General features: G+C 58.0%; 4 protein-coding genes across 4 annotated transcripts; 1 reads left to right on the forward strand and 3 right to left on the reverse strand.

Annotated features, from left to right (window-relative positions):
* Positions 1-207: 207 nt before the first annotated feature.
* On the forward strand, positions 208-8268 carry ARSA (arylsulfatase A). Its single transcript, XM_058022637.1, has 8 exons — positions 208-492; positions 1201-1441; positions 2679-2897; positions 3862-4031; positions 4970-5094; positions 5384-5511; positions 6842-6944; positions 7056-8268. Exons 1-8 carry the CDS (start codon positions 254-256, stop codon positions 7397-7399), a joined length of 1569 nt encoding a protein of 522 aa, XP_057878620.1. The 5' UTR covers positions 208-253; the 3' UTR covers positions 7400-8268.
* Positions 8269-8545: 277 nt separating this feature from the next.
* LOC131082371 (acrosin-like) lies at positions 8546-10984 on the reverse strand. The gene is made up of 6 exons (XM_058022233.1): positions 10914-10984; positions 10577-10804; positions 9971-10236; positions 9704-9849; positions 8875-9031; positions 8546-8811 (listed from the first exon to the last, which is right to left on the reverse strand). The coding sequence occupies exons 1-6, from the start codon at positions 10982-10984 to the stop codon at positions 8546-8548; spliced, it is 1134 nt and encodes a 377-aa protein (XP_057878216.1).
* Positions 10985-13833: 2849 nt separating this feature from the next.
* On the reverse strand, positions 13834-16397 carry LOC131082918 (acrosin-like). Its single transcript, XM_058023139.1, has 5 exons — positions 16315-16397; positions 15942-16205; positions 15482-15747; positions 15146-15285; positions 13834-14313 (listed from the first exon to the last, which is right to left on the reverse strand). Exons 1-5 carry the CDS (start codon positions 16383-16385, stop codon positions 13834-13836), a joined length of 1221 nt encoding a protein of 406 aa, XP_057879122.1. The 5' UTR covers positions 16386-16397.
* An 828-nt stretch (positions 16398-17225) lies between these two features.
* Positions 17226-19881, reverse strand: LOC131082372 (acrosin-like). The gene is made up of 5 exons (XM_058022234.1): positions 19802-19881; positions 19423-19686; positions 19025-19290; positions 18758-18903; positions 17226-17603 (listed from the first exon to the last, which is right to left on the reverse strand). Exons 1-5 carry the CDS (start codon positions 19879-19881, stop codon positions 17226-17228), a joined length of 1134 nt encoding a protein of 377 aa, XP_057878217.1.
* Positions 19882-23914: the final 4033 nt, after the last annotated feature.

Raw genomic sequence — 23914 nt, forward strand, 5'->3', positions numbered from 1 at the left:
CGGGGTGGAGCCTCCTCCCTGGGGACAGTCCCGAGCTGCCCCATCCCGTGCCCTGCGATGTCCCTCCCTGGGGACATTCCCCGCTGCCCCATCCCGCGCCTGGCACTGCCGCTCAGAACTACAACTCCCAGCACGCCCCGCGGCCCCGGGGCCGCCATGTGCATCACATGATCGGCTGGGGCACTGCCGGCACCGCCCCGGGACCGCACCGGGGCAGCACCGGGACCCGGGGGAACACGGGGGGCACCGCGCCATGGGGCCGCAGGGCCGACAGCACCCCTGGCTGCTGCTGCTGCCTCTGCTGCTGCCGCCGGTGGGCGCCGCCGCCGCCCCGCCCAACTTCGTGCTGGTGCTGGCGGACGATCTGGGCTTCGGGGACCTGGGCAGCTACGGGCACCCCTCGTCCGCCACGCCGCACCTGGACCGGCTGGCGGCCCGCGGGCTGCGCTTCACCGACTTCTACAGCAGCGCCGCCGTCTGCAGCCCGTCCCGGTACGGCCCCCGCGGCGGGAACGGCAACCCGGACGGGGATGGAGCGGGGTGTCCCGGGATAAACGGGCGGGGATGGAGCGGGGTGTCCCGGGATAAACGGGCGGGGGTGGAGCGGGGTGTCCCGGGATAAACGGGCGGGGATGGAGCGGGGTGTCCCGGGATAAACGGGCGGGGGTGGAGCGGGGTGTCCCGGGATAAACGAGTGGGGATCGAGCTGGGGTGTCCTGGGATAAATGGGTGGGGATGTAGCTGGGTGTCCCGGGATAAACGAGAGGGGATGAACTCGCGGTGTCACGGGAGGGATGGGGGGACAAACCTCTGTGTCCCGGGAGAGGCAGAGGGATAAACCCACCATATCCTGGGACAAACGGGCGGTCGTGAATCTACGGTGTCCCGGGATAAACGCATGCTGATGAATCTGCCGCATCCCGGGATAAACCGGCAGTGATGAGCATGCGGTGTCCCGGGATAGACGAAGGGACAAACCCACGGTGTCCCGGGACGGGCGGGCGGTGCTAACCCCGCGGTGTCCCGGGCAGAGACAGAGGGACAAACCCGCCGTGTCCCGGGATAAACGGGCGGGCCTGAACCCTCTGTGTCCCGCGATAAACGGACGGTGCTGTCCCCGCGGTGTCCCGGGACGGACGGGTAGTGCTGTCCCGTGTCCGTGTCCCCGCTGCCCGTGTCCGTGTCCGTGTCCCGCTGCAGGGCGGCGCTGCTGACGGGCCGGCTGCCGGTGCGCTCCGGGGTCTACCCGGGCGTGTTCGATCCCGGCTCCCGGGGCGGGCTCCCGCTGGCCGAGCTCACCGTGGCCGAGCTGCTCCAGGAGCGCGGCTACGCCACGGCCATGGTGGGCAAGTGGCACCTGGGCTTCGGGCGGAACGGCTCCTTCCTGCCCGTGCACCAGGGCTTCCAGCACTTCCTGGGGGTGCCCTACTCGCACGACCAGGTGAGCCGCGATTTGGGGGGCTCGGCCGGGAGCAGCGCGGGTTTGGGGTGGGCAAACCCCCTGGGCTGCTGGGACAGTGGGGATGGGGCCTGCAGAGGGCTGAGCTAGAACAGAGGCGGATAAATGAATTTTTAATATTTAGTATTGATAAATTGAAAATTTCTAGCTTTTAAAAATATATTTTTAATTTATTTATTTTGTTTATTATCTCTTAAATTTAGATAAATAATAAATATTTATTATTTAAATAAATGAATAAAATGTTATTGAAAATATAAATGAATATAAATGCTATCAGTATTATTAAAATATATCTATAAAATATATGTTATATATATGATATATATATTATATATATCTATCATATATATCTATAATATATATAGTACAGTATATATATAGATATATATATTATATATATCTATAATATATATAGTACATATACTATATATATATTATTTTATATATATTATATACTATTAAATATTGCTAAAATATATTATCAATAAAATGTATTAAATGAATAAATTTAATATTTAAATTTACTTATAAAATACTAAATAAGTAAATTTTATATAATATATAATGGACTACTATATTATATTATATTATATTATATTATATTATATTATATTATATTATATTATATTATATTAGTATATACTTATATATAAATATACTTCTATATACTTATATATTATTTAGTTATATAATATTAAATAAGTAAATTTAATCGTTAATATTAAATAATATTTAATATTTATTTAATAAATATAGCAGGGATTTATTTAAAGGATCTCCTGCATGGCTGCACCTTGGGCAGCACCAGAGCCCAGCCAGGGCTGCACCCAAGATGAACCAAAACGGCCCCAAAATGCACGAGCGCTGCCGGGGTCTCTCCCTGGGATCAGCTCTGCTCCATTTGCACCTTGCAGTTCATTGTCCCATTGCAGCTTTAGCCCAGGCAGTCCCACCCTGCTTGTTTTTCTCTCTCCAGCCCACGGGGTTTGTGCTCCTGGGCTGAGATTTGGGGCATTTGTCCTTGGTGCCCAGCTGGAGCAGCAATTGTTTTGTCTCCCTGCTCTGTGCACAGAGCTCACCATCCCTGAATGTGAAGCTAAAGGGTGGGAATAGAAAAAATAAAAAAAAAATTAAAATCTCAGAATTAAAAATGTTAAATTAACGAACCCAAGCCACTGTGCCCGAGCCGGACTCGCAGCCCTGCTGTGTTTTGCAGGGTCCCTGCCAGAACCTGACGTGCTTTCCCCCGGACACCAAGTGCTTCGGGACGTGTGACCAGGGCGTGGTGGCGGTGCCGCTGCTGTGGAACCAGAGCATCGTGCAGCAGCCCGTGTCCTTCCCCGAGCTGGTGCCGCTCTACGGCCGCTTCTGCCGCGAGTTCATCGCCCGCTGCGCCCGGGAGCGCCGGCCCTTCCTGCTCTACTACGCGTCACACGTGGGGAACGGGCAGCGCCGGGAGCTGGGAAAGGGGAAAAGGGGAAAGGGGAAAGGGGAAGGGAAGGGAAGGGAAGGGAAGGGAAGGGAAGGGAAGGGAAGGGAAGGGAAGGGAAGGGAAGGGAAGGGAAGGGAAGGGAAGGGAAGGGAAGGGAAGGGAAGGGAAGGGAAGGGAAGGGAGAAGTCAGAAGAGGAAAGGAAAAGGGAAGGGAAGGGAAAAAGGAAAACAAAAGAAGGGAAGGGAAAATGGTAGGTAAAAGGGAAAGGGAGGGGAAGGGAAGGGAAAGGAAAAAAAGAAAAAAGAAGGGAAAAGAGGGAAGGGACAAGTGAAAACAAAAAAGAAGGGAAGGGAAAAGAGAAGGAGAGGGAAAAGGGGGAAGGGAAGGGAAAAGGGAAAACAAACAAGAAGGGAAGGGAAGGGAAAAGGGGAAGGGGAAAGGGAAGGAGAGGGGAAACGGGGAAGGGAAGAGGGAAGGGAAAAGGGAAAAGAGATGGGGAAAGGGAAGGGAAAATGGGGGAAGGGAAGAGGGAAGGGAAAAGAGATGGGAAAAGGGGAAAGGGGAAGGGAAGAGGGAAGGGAAGGGGAAACGGTAGGGAAAAGGGAAAGGGAGAAGGGAAGGGGAGGGAAAGGGAAATGGGAAAAGGGGAGGGAGCCCAAGTCCCATGGGTAGAACAGGGCAGCATCTCCCCTCCTGCCACCCCAGAATCTGCTCCTGGATGACCTGGGCTTGCTCTTCCCAATCCTATTGGGATGGTGCTTTTAGGCTGCTGCTTCCTGCAGCTTTCCCCTCTTCTCTGCACCATCCCCAGGGAAACCTTCCCACCCCGGAGCTCCCCGTTGTGCCACCGCTGAGACTGGGGGACAAACGTGCTCTGGGCTGGTGGCTTTTGTCACCTCCCCGTGGTGGGCTGGCTGTCCCTGGCTGTCCCCGCAGGGGGTTGATGGCGGTGCCCTCTCCCCCCAGCACACGCACTACCCGCAGTTTGCCAGCCGCGAGTTCGCGGGCACCACGCGCCGGGGACCCTTCGGGGACGCCCTGGCCGAGTTCGATGGCTCCGTGGGACAGCTGCTGCAGGCCCTGCAGGACAACGGCCTGGAGAACAACACCCTGGTGTTCGTCACCTCTGACAACGGGTGAGGGGCTGGCACGGCCACGGCTGGCATGGCTGGCACAGCTGGCACCCGTGTGGCAGTGCCAGGTGTCACCCCTAGGTCTTGCTTGGAGGGGATGCAGGATGTGAGCTGGGTGTTCTGTGACAGAAACATCCCAGGGGTTGGGCCAGTCGTGTGGCACTCCCAGATGTCCCCCAGGGGTTGGGTGAGCAATGTGACAGCACCAGATGTCCCCCAGGGGTTGGGTGAGGTGTGTGACACCCCCAAATGTCCCCCAGAGTCTGGGACAGCAGTGTGACACCCCCAAATGTCACCCAGGCTTTGTGCCAGACATGTGACACCCCCAAATGTCCCCAGAGGTTTGGTCAGCAGTGTGACACCCCCAAATGTCCCCCAGGGATTGGGACCAGGTGTGTGACACCCCCCAAATGTCACCCAGGGGTTGGATCATGCGTGTGACATTCCCCAAATGTTCCCCAGGGGTTGGGCCAGGGATGTGACACCCCCAAATGTCCCCAGAGGTTTGGTTCAGCAGTGTGACGCCCCCAGATGTCCCTCAGGTGTTGGGACAGCAGTGTGAAATCCCCAATGTCCCCCAGGGTCTGGGACAGCAGTGTGACATCCCCCAAATGTCCCTTAAAGGTTTGTGCCAGGGATGTGACACACTCAAATGTCCCCCAGGGGTTGGACCAGGCATGTGACACCCCCAAATGTCCCCTGGGGTTTGGGACAGCAATGTGACATCCCCAAATGTTCCCCAGGGCTTGAACCAGCAGTGTGACACCCCCAATTATCCCTCAGGCTTTGGGTCATCAATGTGACACCCCCAAAGTCCCCCGGCACCTTCTGTGTGGTGACATCAGTGTGGTGTCCCCCTTTGGGGTGTGTCACAGCCCTCGGCCGCCCCCAAGGGTGGCAGAGCCCCTCTGGCCCCTGGTGACAGCGTGTCTTGTCCCCAGCCCCTCCACCCTGCGCATGGCACGCGGGGGCAGCGCCGGGCACCTCAAGTGTGGCAAGGGCACCACCTACGAGGGCGGCATGAGGGAGCCGGCCCTGGCGTACTGGCCGGGCAGGATCGCGCCAGGTGAGCCGGGACAGACCGGGACAGACCCGGGACAAACCAGGACAGACCCGGGACAGACTCACGACAGACCAGGACAGACCGGGACAAACCAGGACAGACCCGGGACAGATTCAGGACAGACCAGGACAAACTGGGACAGACCGGGACAGACTTGGGACAGACCAGGACAGACTGGGACAGACTCAGGACAGACCGTGACAGACTCGGGACAGACCGAGACAGACTCGGGACAGACTCGGGACAGACCGTGACAGACCCGTGCCAGCTGGGTGACGCTGTCCCCACACAGGGGTGACTCACGAGCTGGCCAGCACGCTGGACATCCTGCCCACGCTGGCCGCCCTGGCTGGCGCTGCCCTGCCCAAGGTGGCCCTGGACGGCTTCGACCTGAGCCCACTGCTCTTCGGGTCCGGGCAGGTGAGGCCTGCTGAGGAGGAGAGGGGGTTGGTGGTTTGGTTGGGGTTATTTAGGATAATTTATATTCATTTATTTGAATTTGAAATAATTATTATTAATAATAATAATAATAGTAATAATAATAATACTATAACAACAACAACTTGGATTTTTCATGCAGAAAAGCTGCTTTTTATTCGTTTATTTTAAATCAATTATAATAATTATAGTTGGTTACAATTATAATTGATTATCAATTAACAATTATAATTTATATCTAATACTATTTTATGAATATTTTAAAATGTATTTTATTATATATTTTATTATATTCTTATAATATCTTCTATTATTTCTTTTATAGTATTTTTCATAATGAAAATATAATATAATGTAATATAATGGAATAGAATAGAATAATATGTTGTTATTATTAGAATAATATGTTGTTATTATTATAGTAACCCAGATTTTTCATGCAGAAAAGCTGCTTTTTATTAATTTATTTAATATCAATTATAATAATTATAATTGACTATAATTATTAAATCATATTTATAATTGATTATCAATTAACAATTATAGTAATTTTATAATATTTAATACAATATAATATAATATAATATAATATAATATAATATAATATAATGATATATTATTATTATTATTATGCAGATTTTTCATGCAGAAAAGCTGATATTTATTAATTTATTTAAGATCAAGTATAATGATTATAATTCATCATAATTGTTATATTATAATTGTAATTTATTATCAATTAAATTATAATAATTCTATAATATGTAATACCATTTTAATATTCTTATAATATTTTAAAATGTATATTATTATATGTTTTATTTTATTTTTATAATATTTTAATATAATTTCTTTTATAGTATATTTTGCAATGTATATTATATTATATTATATTATATTATATTATATTATATTATATTAGTATATATTATATTATATTAGTATAGAATATAATATTATTTTATGTAATATATATTATATATAATATTATATTATATTAGTATAGAATATAATATTATTTTATGTAATATATATATTATATATAATATTTATATATAATACTATATATAATATAGTATATAATATAGTATATAATATAGTATATAATGTAGTATATAGCATAACATAACCTGGAGGAGCAGGAGCAGCCGGGCCCGGGGCAGACCCATGGCTGGCAGCTGCTCTCTGCTGCGAGCCGTGCCCAGGCTGCGCGGTGGGCTCCGTGCCCGCTGTGGGGCCGGGGCTCCCGGTGGTCCTGGGGCTCCCGGTGGTGCCGGTGGCTCCGGTTCCGCGCTCACCGCGCTCTCCGCAGAGCCCCCGCCGGGCCGTATTCTTCTTCCCGCCGGCCCCCGACCCCCTGCACGGCCCCTTCGCCATCCGCCTGGGCAAGTACAAGGCGCACTACTTCACGCAAGGTCAGTGCTTGTGTCCGGGGGGTTTTGGGGATTTTTGGGATTTTGGGGTGAGCTCCCCCCGCGCGGAGCTCCGGGAGCAGCAGGGTGTGAGCTCAGCCGGGGGCTGCTCAGGTTCCTTCCACAGCGACACCACCCCGGACCAGGCGTGCCACGGGCTCACCCCGCTCACCCCGCACCTGCCCCCGCTGCTCTTCGACCTGGAGGCGGATCCGGCCGAGAACTACGACCTGCTGCAGGGCCAGCCGGGCCCCGAGGCGCTGCAGGCGCTCAAGGACATCGCCGTGCAGAAGGTGCTGCTGGAGCAGCGCCTGCAGTTTGGGGAGAGCCAGATCAGGAAGGGCCGAGACCCCTCGCTGCAGCCCTGCTGCAACCCCGGCTGCAGCCCCAAACCCTCCTGCTGCCGCTGCTCCCCACAGCTGGGACACCCCAAAGGCGCCTGGCCCCGTCTCCAGTAACCCAGCTCAGCCTCGGGGCTGCCCCACGGCTCGGGGACCCCTTGGACTTGTGGGGAAATGGGGTGGAACAGGGTCAGGGCGACCCCAAACGAGCAGGGCCCTGTGCTCCGTGTGGGATGTTCTACGGGAGGACTTGGGCAGGATCCTGACCCATTCCAGGATCCTGACCCGTTCCAGACACTCCAGAACCTTCCCCAGAACCAGGACAGCTCCTGGGAGCCACTGGAGCAGAGGCAATGTCCCAGATCGAGAGATCCCAACTGAGACCGAGGGCACAGCAGGAGCGGGATGGGTCCCAGGGGCACGAGCTGGTGTCAGAGGGGACAGCCCTGGGTGGCAGCAGCAGCAGCTCAGGGTGGCACTTCCAGCACCCCCACAGGACCCTGGGATGGCAGCTCCAGCTGTCCCCATTGCTGCCCCTATCAAGGGCTTTTCCAGGGAATGGCACACCTGAGGCTCTGCTGGGGAGCCTGGGCTGGAGCAGTTTCTCCCTCCTCCCCTCCCTGTCTCCCCTTTGTCTCCCCCAAACCAGTCCCAACCCTGCCCTTTCCCCCCAAATTGTCCCATCCTTGGTTTTCCCAGGAGGCTGAACTGGGCTGAAAATGTGGATAATGGGTGTGTGATTTTGGGAATAATTTTTTGGGAGTGGGGCATGGCCAGGACCCCAGGGCAGTGACACTGGCACTGTGTCCCCCCTCACGTCCATGGAAAGGGCATTACTTCCAGGATAAAACGTGGTAGGGTCTTGCCACAGGATTTCCATGTAAATCACTGCTTTGTCTTACACCTTTTCTAATTAATATTGCTGCAAATAATTGTTTGATTCCTTATCTCATGGCTGTTTGCAGTAAATTGTTTTTAACCCCTTATCTTTGCCTTTTGTGGAAGGGGAAGGAGCGTGGGTTTGCTTTTAGGATTGCTACACTAGACAATTCCATCCTTAAACCCCCACCGGGGGCAACACAACTTTAAAACTTTAATCCAAGGATTCAATCCATAGGAGGATGATGGGGCGGGCTCAGGGCAGGAACATGGGCAGGGCACAGCAGCCCTGGGCACCGGGGCTGGCTTGGCCCCACAGCCACGGCCCCAGCTGGGGCTGCTGGAGATCCTCTGCAGCCAGAACTGGACCTGCTGCGCCTCCCCTCACCCTGTCCTGTGCTTCAGGAGCTCCAGCAGATCCTGCAGCTTCTTGAGGAATCGTTTCAGGGCGCGTTTTGGGAAGGAAATGTCCTCCTCCGGTTCTGGCTCTGGTTCTGGCTCTGGTTCTGGCTCTGGTTCGGGCTCAGGTTCTGGCTCCGGTTCTGGTTCTGGCTCCGGTACTCGTGGCCTCGGTTGTGTTGGTATCGGTTCTGGTGGCCTGGGTTCTGGTGTCCTGGGTTCTGGTGGCCTGGGTTCTGGTGGCTGCAGTCCTAGTGGGTCCGGCGCATTCAGCGTGGCCATTGGTGCCGGTACCGGCCCTGTCGGGCTGGGGCCGGCGTGGGCTTGGATCCAGGAGTGGAAGTGCTGGGTGGAGGTGAAGATGCCAGGCCTACTGGCCCTGGCACAGCCCCTGCCCCAGCTGGCCAGGCCCACCAGCCAGAAGTAGTCACCGGTGTTGTCCTTGCAGACCAGGGGACCCCCAATGTCCCCCTGCCACAGGAGAGAGGGGTCAGGGGCTGCTCCAGGGTTGCACCCTCTCTCCCAGCCCTGCCTGACCCATGTTCCAGGGCCAGGGTTGGATCCTCTCTCCCAGCCCCTGCCCGACCCACATTCCAGTTCTGCTGGAGCCCCCAGACCCTCACTGGGAACAGGATGGGGCTGGCTCAGGGTGGGCTCTGCCCCAGCCCTGCACAGGGGACAGGGACAGGCAGGGAATGGCAGCTCCGGGATATCCACACCTGGGGCTGCCAGGGGCACTGGGTGAGCTCTGTGGGCACAGTGCCAGCCTTGGGGACCAAGGGACATGGGGCAGAGACATTGGGATGGGCAAGGGACACCTGTCAGTGGTGGGGACACGGGTCCGGAATGGCACCAGGCCAGGCCCAGACGGGGCCACGCCATGCTTGAGGCCTGGCTGGCTCTGTGGGGATCCTTGGGCCCTGTGCTGGCTCTGGGGGTTCCATGGGCCATGTTGGGGCTCAGGGTCCCTGTGCTGGCTCTGGGGGTTCCATGGGGCCCAGGTTGGGGCTCAGGGTCCCTGTGCTGGCTCTGGGGGTTCCATGGGGCCCAGGTTGGGGCTCAGGGTCCCTGTGCTGGCTCTGGGGGTTCCATGGGGCCCAGGTTGGCTCAGAGTCCCTGCGCCCAGCCCGGGCCCAGCCCCACCTGGCAGGTGTCGATGCCGCCCCGCGGGTACCCCGCACACAGGTCCTGGGGGTGCACGGCCCCCCCGTACCAGCGGCTGCTGTTGCACAGCTGGACGTCGATGAGCTGCACCTTGGCCTCCTGCAGCACCAGGCGTGGGCTGGGGGCTGTGGGCACAGAGGGCACTGAGTGGCGGCACCCGGGCAGAGTCCCCAGCCCGGGGCCGTGTCCCTGCCCGGGGCCGTGTGCCCGCGGCTCGGCCCGGCCCTGCCCTGGATGGGCACTCACAGCTGTCTGGAGTGGCTCTCCAGCCCGCAATGTAGCACATTTTCAGCTTGGACACTGCCAGGGAGCTGTCGGGCACACAGCCCAGCTGGATGTAGTCGCTGCACTCCACGGGCTGGTCCAGCTCCACCAGGGCGATGTTGTTCCGAGCCGTGACTGGGTCGTAGTTCCGGTGCTTCAGGAGCTTCTTGATCGGGAACGCCTCGGCTGCAGGGCCTGGGTTGGCCAGATCTGTGGCCCCAACCACCACCTTCCAGTCGAGGACATTCCTGGAGGCCATGGAGTGACAGGGAGCAGTGACAGGAGCAGTGACAGGGCTGGCACAGCCCAGCAGCTCCCAGCCTTCTGCTTCCCACAGCAGAGAACAGAGACAGCAATGGAGCAGCACATGGTGGTGCAGCCTGGGCACCTGGCCCTTCTGTGGGGACATCCCTGACCCTTCCAAGGGGACATCCATGCTGTGGGGACATCCCTGTAACCCTGCTCTGGGTGCATCCTTGTCCCTGCTGTGAGGACACCTGTAACCCTGCTGTGGGGACATCCCTGTCCCTGCTGAGGGAACATCTCTGTCCCTGCTGGGGTCACATCCCTGTCCCTGCTCGTCCTTACCCGGCCCCGACGAAGCAGCTGGCAGCTGTGAGGACCCAGCTGTGGCCGATGAGTGCCCCTGAGCACATGTGCCACGTGCCATTGTCCAGGGTCACCTGGATGCTGGCGATGCCAGGCCAGGCCCCTGGGTTGACATTGAGGGTTGTGTCCTTGGCAGAGTGCGAGGTTCCATACTCAGGAATCACCAAAGTCTCGTTCAAAACCATGGGCGAGAGCCCACAGGTGCCCCTGGAAGCACAAAGCCATCAGTGCCCTGCTCGGGGACAGCAGGGACAGGGACCCCCAGGGGCTCCTCTGTGCCCAGGCTGTGCCAGGGACCCCCCGAGTGGCCACTGACCTGCAGGTGTCCCAGTTGCCAGTCACGGGACCAGGCAGGGCCAGCAGAACGAGCAGCCACAGCAAAGCCATCAGTGCCAACACTGCAGGTGGCAGAGCCAGAGCAGAGCTGTCACCTCTGGTGACACCCAACGCTCTTTGGGTGTCCGTGGTGCCACCAGGCTGGGGTGATGTCACAGAGGGGACGGTTCCATGTGTGGAGCAGGGTGGCCTCGGGTGGGGGGAGGGCAGCTCAGAGCTGTGAACCCGGGCGTGGCTTGGGCTGGAGGGACCCTTGGGATCCCTCTGGAGCAGAGGGAATGTCCCAGATCCAGGGATCCCAATGGGGACCGAGGGCACAGCAGGAGCAGGATGGGTCCCAGCAGCCTCAGAGACACGAGCTGGTGTCAGAGGGGACAGCCCTGGGTGGCAGCAGCAGCAGCTCAGGGTGGCACTTCCAGCACCCCCACAGGACCCTGGGATGGCAGCTCCAGCTGTCCCCACTGCTGTCCCTCTCCAGGACTTTCCTGGGAATGGCACACCTGAGGCTCTGCTGGGGAGCCTGGGCTGAAGAAGTTTCTCCCTCTCTCCACCTCCAGGCTGGAGGAATTCACTCCACACAAATGCCACACACACCAGACACGGAGTTTGGAAGTCTGAGTTGAAACTGGAAGGGAAGGATCCAATAAATGCAGGGAATGCAGAAAAATTTGCTATAAACCTCAAAGTCAGAGCACAACTGACACCCCATGGGTGGCACAGTCAGGAGCAGCAGTGGCGGCCCCGCTGTTAAGTGGCCCTGCTGGTCTGGTCCTCCTCCAGACATCCAGGGGTGGTGGTTGTGTCCCAGATCCCCAAACCTTGGGATGACATCCCTTAAAATCCAGACAAGGATGTCCAGTAGTGCTTGTGCCCCAGATCCCCAAACCTTGGGATGAGATTCCCTAAAGTCCAGACAGGAATGTCCAGTGGTGGTGGTTGTGCCCCAGATCCCCAAACCTTGGGATGAGATTCCCTAAAGTCCAGACAGGAATGTCCAGTGGTGGTGGTTGTGTCCCAACTCCCCCAAACCTCAGGATGACACCCATTAAAATCCAAGCAGGAATGTCCAGTGGTGCTGGTTGTGTCCCAAACCCCCAAACCTCAGGATGACTCCCATTAAAATCCAGGCAGGAATGTCCAGTGGTGGTGGTTGTGTCCCAAACCCCCAAACCTCAGGATGACACCCATTAAAATCCAGGCAGGAATGTCCAGTGGTGCTGGTTGTGTCCCAAACCCCCAAACCTCAGGATGACTCCCATTAAAATCCAGGCAGGAATGTCCAGTGGTGGTGGTTGTGTCCCAAATCCCCAAACCTTGGGATGACATCCCCTAAAATCCAGGCGGGCATGTCCAGTGGTGGTGGTGGTTGTGTCCCAAATCCCCAAACCTTGGGATGAGATTCCCTAAAGTCCAGACAAGAATGTCCAGTGGTGGTGGTTGTGTCCCAACTCCCCCAAACCTCAGGATGACTCCCATTAAAATCCAGGCAGGAATGTCCATGGTGGTGGTTGTGTCCCAAATCCCCAAACCTTGGGATTACATCCCCTAAAGTCCAGACAGGAATGTCCAGTGATGGTGGTTGTATCCCAAATCCCCAAAACTTGGAATGACATCCCCCAAAGTCCAGGCAGGAATGTCCAGTGATGGTGGTTGTGCCCCAAACCCCCAAACCTTGGGATGACACCCATTAAAATCCAGGCAGGAATGTCCAGTGGTGCTAGTTGTGTTCCAAATCCCCCAAACCTCAGGATGACTCCCATTAAAATCCAGGCGGGAATGTCCAGTGGTGCTGGTTGTGTCCCAAATCCCCAAACCTTGGGATTACATCCCCTAAAGTCCAGACAGGAATGTCCAGTGATGGTGGTTGTGTCCCAAATCCCCAAATCTTGAGGTGACATCCCCTAAAGTCCAGACAGGAATGTCCAGTGGTGGTGGCTATGCCCCAGATCCCCAAATCTTGAGGTGACATCCCCTAAAGTGCAGGCAGGAATGTCCAGGGGTGGGGTTGTATCCCAAATCCCCAAACTTCGGGATGACACCCATTAAAATCCAGGCAGGAATGTCCACGGGTGGTGGCTGTGTCCCAAACCCCCAAACCTCAGGATGACACCGATTAAAATCCAGACAGGAAAGTCCAGTAGTGGTGGTTGTGTCCCAAATCCCCAAATCTTGAGGTGACATCCCCTAAAGTGCAGGCAGGAATGTCCAGGGGTGGTGGCTGTGCCCCAGATCCCCAAACCTTGGGATGACATCCCCTAAAGTCCAGGCAGGAATTTCCAGTACCTCCCCCTGGGTGAGGAGTTACAAACAGGGTGATGGAACCCTGTGATTTGTAGGGGATTTCTGGGATCCCTGAAGGTTGTTCTGCTGCACCCTTGAGTTCCTGCTGGGCCATGAGCAGGGATGACCCCTCAGGGTGGGAGTTTTGACCCTGTCCCAGCCATCCTAAGAGCTCCTCAGAAGGTGCTGGAGGTGGTGGAGAACCATGCTCATCCTCCCCTCCCTTCCTCCCTCCCTGGCTCCCCTCATCCCCCCCAAACCAGGAGCCAACCCCACTCTTTTTTCCCCAGATTGTCCCATCCTTGTCGTGAGCAGATTGAACTGGATTGAAAATGAGGATAATTGGGAACAACTGTATTTCAAAAACAAACCAAAGATTATCACTGGGGTGGTTGGGTGGAGGGGGGATAACGAGGGATCAGGAGAGGTGGGTGGAGGGGGGATAACGAGGGATCACGAGAGGTGGGTGGAGGGGGGATAACAAGGGATAACGAGAGGTGGTGGGTGGAGGGGGGATAACGAGATCTGGGCCCCGGGGGTGGCTTTGGCACAGCCCTTGCTCCAGCAGGGAATGGCTGGGATCCCCCACAGCCAGAACTGGACCTGCTCCCAAGTCCTGCTTAATCCAGTTTGTCCCGCAGGAACTCCACGAACTCCTGCAGGTTTGTGAAGAACCTCAGAAGGACGTCCCTTGGGAATGTAACCGTTATAAACTGAGGCGGTGGTGGTGGTGGTGGTGGTTCTGGTTCTTCTTCTTCTTCTTCCTCCTCTTCTTCTGGTTCTGGTATGGGTTCTGGTTCTGGTATCGGTACCGGTATCGGTACTGGTTGTGGTTCTGGTTCTGGTACAGGTTCTGGTTCTGGTTCCAGTTCTGGTGGCTCTATCTCAATGGTGGGCGTGGGTGGCTCGGGGGGAGGAGGCTCCGTTTTGGGTGGGACCGTTCCCATCTGCGTCTGGATCCAGTCATGGAACTGCTGCGTGGACGTGAACACCCCGGGCCGCTTGGCCCCGGCGCAGCCCTTGCCCCAGCTGGTCAGGCCCACCAGCCAGAAGAAGTCACCAGTGTTGTCCTTGCAGACCAGGGGACCCCCTGTGTCTCCCTGTGATAGAAGAGAGGGGTCAGGACAGGCTGCTCCAGGGTCACAGCCACACCTCGGGGTTATGGGGACACTGGATGGGATTTGGGGACAGGGGGACACTGGGACAAGGGCCTAGGGATGGGGAGTGGCAGCCCGGGGACATGGGACAGGGATCCATGGATGAGAAAGGGAACAGGAACCCCTGGACAGGGACACAGGGATGGGGACGGGGATGGGGACGGGGATGGGAAAGGGAACATCAGCCCCTGGATAGGGACAGGGACACAGGGATGGGGACAGACAGGGAGCAGTGACAGCAGTAGGACTGGGGATGGCCTGGGCTGGGCCTGAGGAGATTCAATGGTGGAAGGGGGAGGGAAGGGCAGCACGGAGGCACAGGAGAGGGATCTGGGGACTGGGGGAGGGCAGGACAGCCCTGGGACATGGGACAGGACAGGGACACGGGGATGGGCAAGGGACACCCATCAGTGGTGGGGACACAGGGCTGGGAGGGCACCGGGCCAGGCCCAGACAGGGCCACGCCATGTTTGAGGCCTGGCTGGCTCTGAGGGGATCCTTGGGCCCTGCGCTGGCTCTGGGGGTTCCATGGGGCCATGTTGGGGCTCAGGGTCCCTGTGCTGGCTCTGGGGGTTCCATGGGGCCATGTTGGGGCTCAGGGTCCCTGTGCTGGCTCTGGGGGTTCCATGGGGCCCAGGGTGGCTCAGGGTCCCTGTGCTGGCTCTGGGGGTTCCATGGGGCCCAGGTTGGTTCAGGGTCCCTGTGCTGGCTCTGGGGGTTCCATGGGGCCCAGGTTGGCTCAGGGTCCCTGTGCCCAGCCCGGGCCCAGCCCCACCTGGCAGGTGTCGATGCCGCCCCGCGGGTACCCTGCACACAATTCCTGGGGGTGCACGGCCCCCCCGTACCAGCGGCTGCTGTTGCACAGCTGGACGTCGATGAGCCGCACCTTGGCCTCCTGCAGCACCAGGCCTGGTGCTGGGGTCGGGGCTGTGGGCACAGAGGGCACTAAGCACCTGGCACCTCCCCGGGCTGTGCCCCACTCCCTCCATGTCCCCACTCAGGGCTCCGGGCACAGAGGGCCCGGCTCCCCCGGCCTTGGTCTCCGCCCTCGGCCTGCCCAGCCACATCCCTGTGGTCCCCAACTTGTCCCCTGCCCCGGGCAGGCACTGACCGGTCTCCGGGGTGGCTCTCCAGCCTGCCACATAGCAGGTTTTGAGCTCGGACACTGCCAGGGAGCTGTCGGGCACACAGCCCAGCTGGATGTAGTCACTGCACTCCACGGGCTGGTCCAGCTCCACCAGGGCAATGTTGTTGCCCGGCGCTTCATCGCAGTAGTCCTGGTGCTTCAGGACGTTCCTGATGTGGCGATTCTGGGCCTCGGGGCCCGGCTGGGCCAGATCCGTGGCCCCAATCACCACCTTCCAATTAGAGGTGTCCCTGGGGAGCAGGAAATGGAGGAGGAACTGATGGAACAGAGCCAGGGACTGCAGCAGCACAATTCCCTTCCTGCTTGGGGCACCTCCCTGCGCTGGGGGGACATCCCTGACACTGCTGTGGGGACATCCCTGATCCTCCTTTGGGGAGCTCCCCGTCCCTCCTGTGGGGACACCTCTGTCCCTGCTCCTCCTTACTTAATGTCCATGAAGCAGCGTGCGACCGTGAGCACCCACTGGGGGTGGATGAGGACCCCTGAGCACATGTGCCACGTGCCGTTGTCCCAGGTGGCCTGGATGCTGACGATGCCAGGCCAGGTGCCTGAGGGGACACCGGGGCTGGCTACATCCACGGCAGTGCCATCAGAAGATGACAAAGTTGTGTAGTCATAGTCTGTAGGGTCGTAGTCCCGAACCAGCGAACTGTGGTCAAATGCCAAAGGCCGCAGCCCACAGGTGCCCCTGAAAGCACAAAGCCATCAGTGCCCTGCTCGGGGACAGCAGGGACAGGGAACCCCAGGGGCTCCTCTGTGCCCAGGCTGTGCCAGGGACCCCCCGAGTGCCCACTGACTTGCAAGTGTCCCAGTTGCCCCTCACGGGCCGGGCCAGGGCCAGCAAGACGAGCAGCCACAGCAAAGCCATCAGTGCCAACACTGGAGGTGGCAGAGCCAGAGCAGAGCTGTCACCTCGAGTGACACCCAACGCTCTTTGGGTGTCCGTGGTGCCACCAGGCTGGGGTGATGTCACAGAGGGGACGGTTCCATGTGTGGAGCAGGGTGGCCTCGGGTGGGGGGAGGGCAGCTCAGAGCTGTGAACCCGGGCGTGGCTTGGGCTGGAGGGACCCTTGGGATCCCTCTGGAGCAGAGGGAATGTCCCAGATCCAGGGATCCCAACGGGGACCGAGGGCACAGCAGGAGCAGGATGGGTCCCAGCAGCCTCAGAGACACGAGCTGGTGTCAGAGGGGACAGCTCTGGGTAGCAGCAGCAGCAGCTCAGGGTGGCACTTCCAGCACCCCCACAGGACCCTGGGATGGCAGCTCCAGCTGTCCCCACTGCTGTCCCTCTCCAGGACTTTTCCAGGGACAGGCACACCTGAGGCTCTGCTGGGGAGCCTGGGCTGGAGCAGTTTCTCCCTCTCTCCACCTCCCGGCCCATCCTCCCCTCCCCTCCCCTCCCTCCTTCCATCCCTGGCTCCCCCTCATGTCCCCCAAACCAGACGCAACCCCAACCCCACCCTTTCCCCCCAAATTGTCCCATCCGTGTTTTCCCCAGAAGACCAAACAGGACACATTGGCTTAGTGGAACCGGAACAACTCTAATTGAAGAACAAACTGGATTCACCATTGGGGTGGGCGCAGGGGTCAGCGTGGGGAGGGCACAGTAGCCCTGGGCACCGGGGCTGGGTTGGCCCCACAGCCACGGCCCCAGCTGGGGCTGCTGGAGATCCTCTGCAGCCAGAACAGGATCTGCTGCCCCTCCTGATCAACGCAGATTGTCCCTTAGGAACTCCAGGAACTTCTGCAGAGTCCCGACGAATCTCAGCAGGATGGATTTTGGGAATGAAACTGTTATGAAGGTCTCCGATTCCGGCGTCGGTGTCGTCTCAATGACATTCAGGGTCAGGGTTGGGGACAGCATGAGGGCCGGGGCTTGGGTCAGGGGTGGCGGTGTTGGTGCGGGGCTTGGGTCTGATGGGACCGTTCCCATCTGGATTTGGATCCATTCTCGGAAGTGCTGGGTGGACGTGAACACTCCGGGGCGTTTCTCTCCGACACAGCCCTTGCCCCAGCTGGCCAGGCCCACCAGCCAGAAGTAGTCACCAACGTGGTCCTTGCACACCAGGGGACCCCCGATGTCCCCCTGCCACAGGAGAGAGGGGTCAGGGGCTGCTCCAGGGTCACAGCCATGCCTCAGGGTTATGGGGACACTGAATGGGATTTGGGGACAGGGGGACACTGGGACAGGGGCCTATGGATGGGAAGTTGCAGCCCTGGGACACGGGACAGGGATTCATGGATGGGAAAGGGAACAGGAACCCCTGGACAGGGACATGGAGATGGGGACAAGAATGGGAAAGGGAACATCAGCCCCTGGATAGGGACAGGGACACGGGGACAGGGATCCATGGATGTGAAAGGGAACAGGAGCCCCGGGATAGGGACAGGTGATGGGAACATGTGGGACAGGGATGGGAAAGAGAACAGGAGCCCCTAGACAGGCACAGGGGATGGGGACATGGGGATGGGGACAGGGAAGGGAAAGGGAACAGCCCCTGGACAGGAACAGGGACACAGGCATGGGGACAGGGATGGGAAAGGGAACAGCCCCTGGACAGGGACAAGGACACGGACACGGAGATGGGGACAGGGATTGGAAAGGAAACAGAAGCCCCTGGGCAGGGACAGGGGATGGGGACATGGGGATGGGGAGGGGGACAGGGATGGGAAAGGGAACAGGAGCCCCTGGACAAGGACAAGGAGAGGGACACAGGGATAGGGACAGACTGGGAGCTGTGACAGCAGTGGGACAGGGGCGGGCCTGGCCTGGGCTGGGCCTGAGGGGATTCAGTGGTGGAAGGGGGAGGGAAGGGCAGCACGGAGGCACAGGAGAGGGATCTGGGGATTGGGGGAGGGCAGGACAGCCCTGGGACATGGGACAGGACAGGGACACAGGGATGGGCAAGGGACACCCGTCAGTGGTGGGGACACAGGGCTGGGAGGGCACCAGGCCAGGCCCAGACAGGGCCACGCCATGTTTGAGGCCTGGCTGGCTCTGAGGGGATCCTTGGGCCCTGCGCTGGCTCTGGGGGTTCCATGGGGCCATGTTGGGGCTCAGGGTCCCTGTGCTGGCTCTGGGGGTTCCATGGGGCCATGTTGGGGCTCAGGGTCCCTGTGCTGGCTCTGGGGGTTTCCATGGGGCCATGTTGGGGCTCAGGGTCCCTGTGCTGGCTCTGGGGGTTCCATGGGGCCCAGGTTGGCTCAGGGTCCCTGTGCCCAGCCCGGGCCCAGCCCCACCTGGCAGGTGTCGATGCCGCCCCGCGGGTACCCCGCACACAGGTCCTGGGGGTGCACGGCCCCCCCGTACCAGCGGCTGCTGTTGCACAGCTGGACGTCCATGAGCCGCACCTTGGCCTCCTGCAGCACCAGGCGTGGGTTGGGGGCTGCAGGCACAGAGGGCACTGAGCGGCGGCCCCTGGGCAGAGCCCCCAGCCCGGGGCTGTGTCCCTGCCCAGGGCCGTGTGCCCACGGCTCGGCCCGGCCCTGCCCTGGCTGGGCACTCACCGCTGTCCCGGGTGGCTCTCCAGCCCGCGATGTAGCAGGTTTTGAGGTCGGACACCGTCAGGGAGCTGTCGGGCACACAGCCCAGCTGGATGTAGTCGCTGCACTCCACGGGCTGGTCCAGCTCCAGCAGGGCAATGTTGTTCATGGCTGTGGCAGCCACGTAGTGCTGGTGCTTCACGAGCCTCTGGACGCGTCTCACTGCGGCCTCGGGGCCTGGCTGGGCCACGTCCGTGGTCCCCATCACCACTTTGTAAATGGAGATGTCCCTGGGGGGCAGGAGATGGACAGAGGGGTGACAGGGAGCAGGGCCATAGGATGTGGCAGCCCAACAGCTGACCCTGCTGTGGGGACATCCCTGTCCCTACTGCGGGGACACTCCTGTCCCTGCTCCTCCTTACCCAGACCTGAAGAAGCACTGGGCCACCGTGAGCACCCACTGGGGGCTGATGAGTGCCCCGGAGCACATGTGCCATGTGCCGTTCTCCAGGGTGGCCTGGACACTGACGATGCCAGGCCAGGCCCCTGAGGGGACACCGGGGCAGTCGAAGTCCAGGGAGGCGCCATCAGAAGAACCCAAGGTTGCATAGTCACCGTTGGACTGGTCGTAGTTGGCAGACACGGAGCTGTGGTCAAAATCCAAGGGCCGGAGTCCGCAGGTGCCCCTGGAAGCACAAAGCCATCAGTGCCCTGCTCGGGGACAGCAGGGACAGGGAACCCCAGGGGCTCCTCTGTGCCAGGGACCCCCCGAGTGTCCCCGAGCCCTCCGGGGACACTGACTTGCAGGTGTCCCAGCTGCCCCCCACGGGACCAGCCAGGGCCAGCAGCACGAGCAGCTGCAGCAAAGCCATCGGCGCCATCGCAGGTGCCAGTACAGCAGTACAGCAGGTGGCAGAGCCAGAGCAGAGCTGTCACCTCTGCTGCCAGCAGGCCAGAGTGACATCACAGAGCTGCAGAACCTTGGAACGGTGCGGGTGGCAGGGACTGTAACGACAGCACGGTGCCACCCGTGCCAGGGCAGGGCCGCCTCCTGTGCTGTGCCCAGGGAGCCCAGCGGGCCCTGGGCTGGTGGCGCCTCAAAATGGAGCTCAGAGATCGATGCTCCCGTAAATAATTAATCATTAGGGATCTCGGTGCTTCATTAGATGTAATTTATAATGACTAATGGTAGTACAAATTTGTGTACATTGGTGGTAACCTCACTGTAGCATCATGGTGTTAGTTACCACTAATATTACTATACATTTTTATTAACACATAAAATAATGCTTATTTATAATGCCATTATATTAATATATACAATTTAAAATAATTTGTTAATTATATCATGTAAACGTATTTTAACATATTGTTACATTAATTATATATTAATACATTATTACATATCAATACATTTATATATTATTATACACAAATACATTAGTTATATATTAATACATTAGTATATTACTATATTAGTATATTATCACATCAATAATGTATATTTACAGAAAAAAGGCACCAATCCTTATAGTATGTGGAAAGAGATTTAATAGTGTTTTGTTCTATTTTAACACTATATTATATTAATTATATGTTATGTTACGTTACATTACGTTATATTATATTATATTATATTATATTATATTATATTATATTCCTATTTCTATTCTATTCTATTCATTTTATTTTATTTTATTTTATTTTATTTTATTTTATTTTATTTTATTTTATTCTATTCTATTTTATTTTATTCTATTTTATTTTATTTTATTTTATTCTATTTTATTTATTTTATTCTTTATTATTATACCATATCACGTTAAGATCCATTTTCTACATAACATCAATAGCCTTTAATATAAAATGTGTAATTTCCCTATATCCTCTATACAATATACATTTATTTGCTTGTATGATAAAATCCTACACACACTTTTAATCCATCAATATATAAACTTTAAAAAACTTTAATATAAGAAAACTTAATACTTTATACTTTTATACTTTAAAAAATTGTATAAATACATACTTTCATGAATTATATTAATATCTTGTGCGGAATATATTATTAAAAATGGGATCAGATCTTTTCCTTTGTTTCTCTTGCGGGCAGGGATGGGCACAGCTGAGTGGGCAGGGGGAACATCTGGATGGGGCAGGACACATCTGGGCTTGGCAGGGGCACAGCTGGCAGGGGCACATCGGGGTGAGGGGGACACATCTGGATGACCAAGGCACATCTGGCGGGGCGGGGCCGGGGCGGGGCCGGGCGGTGGCGCCGGGGCGGGGCCGGGGCTGAGCGCGGCTCGGGCGGGCGGCAGCGGAGCCACGGTGAGGGGCCGGGGCCGGGGCCGGGGCCGGGGCCGGGGCCGGGCCGGGGGTGCCCCCTCTGCCCGGGAGGGGCCGGGGCGGGCCGGGGGCGGCCGGGGCTCCGAGCATCCCGGGGGCCGGGGGCTGCTGCCCCCCGCACTGCCCCACACCCACCCCCGCCCCCAGCCCCATAATCCCCTCGCCCGTGCCCTATAACTGCCCAGACCCCGGCCCCACGAACCCCCACCCCGTGCCCTATAACTGCCCAGACCCCGGCCCCACGAACCCCCACCCCCTGCCCTATAACTGCCCAGACCCCGGCCCCATAGTCCCCTCGCCCCCCGCCCTACAGCTGCCCCGGCCCCCTGCCCCATAAACCCCCGCCCCCTGCCCAGCCCCCAGCCCCACAATCCCCTCGCCCATGCTCTGTAAGTGCCCAGCCCCCAGCCTCATTATGTCTCCTCTCCCCGCCCCCTGCCCTATAACTGTCCGGCCCCCAGCCCCATAACCCCCACTGCTCACAGCGGGTCTGGGGGGTTGGATACCCCCGGGGTCCCTCCCTCGCCATGGGGGGCCGTGTTTGGGGTGCCCCCAGGGTTTTGGGGTGCCCCCAGGGTTTTGGGGCGCCCCCAGGGTTTTGGGGTGCCCGCTGTTGAGGCTGCCGTGCCCCAGGCGCTGCCCGCTCCGGGTGCCGGCAGGATGGCGCTGCTCCCCGTCGTGGCGCTCTTGGCTCTGTGCCCCCTCCTCGCCCGGGCAGGTACCCACGGGCAGCGGGGTGGGGGGTCCGGGCAGAGCCTCCGCTCCCCGGGACCCCCTCCCCAGCCCCCCTTTCCCTGCCCTGCGCGGACACCGCGGCGGGGACCCCGAGGGGAGGGCGGGGAGCCGTTCCCGGCAGGGCGGTGACTCACGGGGCGGCTGCTTGGCACCAGCGAGCCCTCGGTGCTGGCACTGGGACCTGGCAACACCGAACACCCGGTCCTGGCTCCACCGAGCCCTCGGTGCTGACACCACCGAGCCCTTGGTGCTCGCACCGGGACCTGGCTCCACCGAGCCCTCGGTTCTGGCACCGCCGAACACCCGGTTCTGGCACCAGGACCGGGCACCACCGAACGCCCGGTCCTGGCTCGTCCGAGCCCCCAGTCCTGGCTCCACCGAGCCCCCGGTCCTGGCACCTCCGAGCCCCCGATCCTGGCGCCACCGCCCGTGTCCCCACAGATGTCCCCTGTCCCCTTCAGAGCCCCCTTGTCCCGGGGATGGCCCCTGTACCCCATCTCTGGTGTCCCCAGGCGCTGACCCCGCCGTGTCCCCTCCCAGACCAGCCTCCTGTCACCGTGACGGTGACAGCGGCCATCGGCGAGGACGCCTGCCTGCCCTGCGGCTCGCAGCCCTGGGGTGACCTGCGCGGGGTCACCCTCAGCTGCACCCACCAGGCCGGCGGCGACCTGGCTGTCCCCGTGCTCAGCCACCGCCTGGGCTGGCAGCCGCCGCCCCCCGAGCCGGGCTGGCAGCCGCCCGTGCAGCCCGACAGCCGCTTCAGGGGCAGGGTGGCCTTCTGCGCCACGGGGACAGGGGACAGCGGCGTGTCCCTGCTGCTGAGGAACCTCAGCGACCCCGATTTCGGGAATTATTCCTGCTACGCCGTCAGTGCTGCTGCCCCGCAGCTCCTGTGCTCCCTGGTGCTGCAGCCCGCGGTGGCAGGTCAGTGGGGCAGGGGTGGCACTGTCCCTTTTGGGGTCCCTCTGCTCCCTGGTGTGTCCAGCCCTGGGTGCTGCCACAATTTGGGGGTGCCCCATTCCCTGCTGCATCTGTCACCTGCCTTGTCCCCTGATCCATCCCTGTCCCCATCTGGGTGGTTCCTCACACTCTTCACCTCAATTTGGGGTCCCCCCATTCGCTGACTCATCTGTCACTTCCTCCATCCCTGTCCCCATCTGGGTGCTGCCACAATTTGGGGATGCCCCCAATTCCTTGACTCATCTGTCACCTCCTCCAGCTCTGTCCCCATCTGGGTGATGCCAGGTGTCCCTTCCCTGTTCCCCTGCCATGTTTGGGGTCCCCACAAGGTGTCTGTCCCTTGTCCCACCTGAGCAGTGCCAGGTGTCCTTGCCCTGTTCCCCTGCCATGTTTGGGGTCCCCACTCCCCTGATGTGCCCCTTGTCCCTGGTGTGTCTGTCCCTTGTCCCCGGTGTGTCTGTCCCTCGTCCTTGGTGTGTCTGTCCCTTGTCCCCGGTGTGTCTGTCCCTTGTCCCTGGTGTGTCTGTCCCTTGTCCCCGGTGTGTCTGTCTGTCCCTGGCTGCTCCCCCGGGGCAGTTTGGGGTTCCCCCAGCCTGGCACAGCACAGGGAGGTGGGGGTGGCCCAGCTGGTGTCCCCACGTGCCGGTGTCACCCCGCAGAGGTCCCCAAGGCCGCGGAGCCGGACATGTTCATGGTGATCTGTGTCCTCACGGCCGCCTTCACCGCGGTGGCCATCGGGGTGCTGGTGTGTGCCCGCTGCCAGGGCCACTGCTGGGGGCGCCCAGGTGGGTGTGGGGGGCAGAGGGAGGTGTTTGGGGGGCACAAAGGGGGTGCTGGGGGCAGAGGGGGTGTTTGGGGGGCACAAAG

Source organism: Melospiza georgiana, chromosome 4 (assembly GCF_028018845.1).
Source record: "Melospiza georgiana isolate bMelGeo1 chromosome 4, bMelGeo1.pri, whole genome shotgun sequence".
Classification (NCBI taxonomy): Eukaryota; Metazoa; Chordata; class Aves; order Passeriformes; family Passerellidae; genus Melospiza; species Melospiza georgiana.

What these genes read in the sequence shown, in the direction of transcription:
- ARSA (XM_058022637.1), top strand. Translation starts at nt 254, where the DNA reads ATGGGGCCGCAGGGCCGACAGCACCCCTGGCTGCTGCTGCTGCCTCTG. An exon ending in TGCCCTACTCGCACGACCAG is followed by an intron (nt 1,442 to 2,678) that starts GTGAGCCGCGAT and finishes TGTGTTTTGCAG; the next exon opens with GGTCCCTGCCAGAACCTGAC. An exon ending in TTCGTCACCTCTGACAACGG is followed by an intron (nt 4,032 to 4,969) that starts GTGAGGGGCTGG and finishes TCTTGTCCCCAG; the next exon opens with CCCCTCCACCCTGCGCATGG.
- LOC131082371 (XM_058022233.1), bottom strand. Translation starts at nt 10,984, where the DNA reads ATGGCTTTGCTGTGGCTGCTCGTTCTGCTGGCCCTGCCTGGTCCCGTG. An exon ending in GAGAGCCACTCCAGACAGCT is followed by an intron (nt 9,850 to 9,970) that starts GTGAGTGCCCAT and finishes CTGTGCCCACAG; the next exon opens with CCCCCAGCCCACGCCTGGTG. An exon ending in CTGGATCCAAGCCCACGCCG is followed by an intron (nt 8,812 to 8,874) that starts GCCCCAGCCCGA and finishes CGGACCCACTAG; the next exon opens with GACTGCAGCCACCAGAACCC.
- LOC131082918 (XM_058023139.1), bottom strand. Translation starts at nt 16,385, where the DNA reads ATGGCTTTGCTGTGGCTGCTCGTCTTGCTGGCCCTGGCCCGGCCCGTG. An exon ending in GAGAGCCACCCCGGAGACCG is followed by an intron (nt 15,286 to 15,481) that starts GTCAGTGCCTGC and finishes CCCCGACCCCAG; the next exon opens with CACCAGGCCTGGTGCTGCAG. An exon ending in GCGGCATCGACACCTGCCAG is followed by an intron (nt 14,314 to 15,145) that starts GTGGGGCTGGGC and finishes CTTCTATCACAG; the next exon opens with GGAGACACAGGGGGTCCCCT.
- LOC131082372 (XM_058022234.1), bottom strand. Translation starts at nt 19,881, where the DNA reads ATGGCGCCGATGGCTTTGCTGCAGCTGCTCGTGCTGCTGGCCCTGGCT. An exon ending in GGCAGCTGGGACACCTGCAA is followed by an intron (nt 19,687 to 19,801) that starts GTCAGTGTCCCC and finishes TTGTGCTTCCAG; the next exon opens with GGGCACCTGCGGACTCCGGC. An exon ending in GCGGCATCGACACCTGCCAG is followed by an intron (nt 17,604 to 18,757) that starts GTGGGGCTGGGC and finishes CTCCTGTGGCAG; the next exon opens with GGGGACATCGGGGGTCCCCT.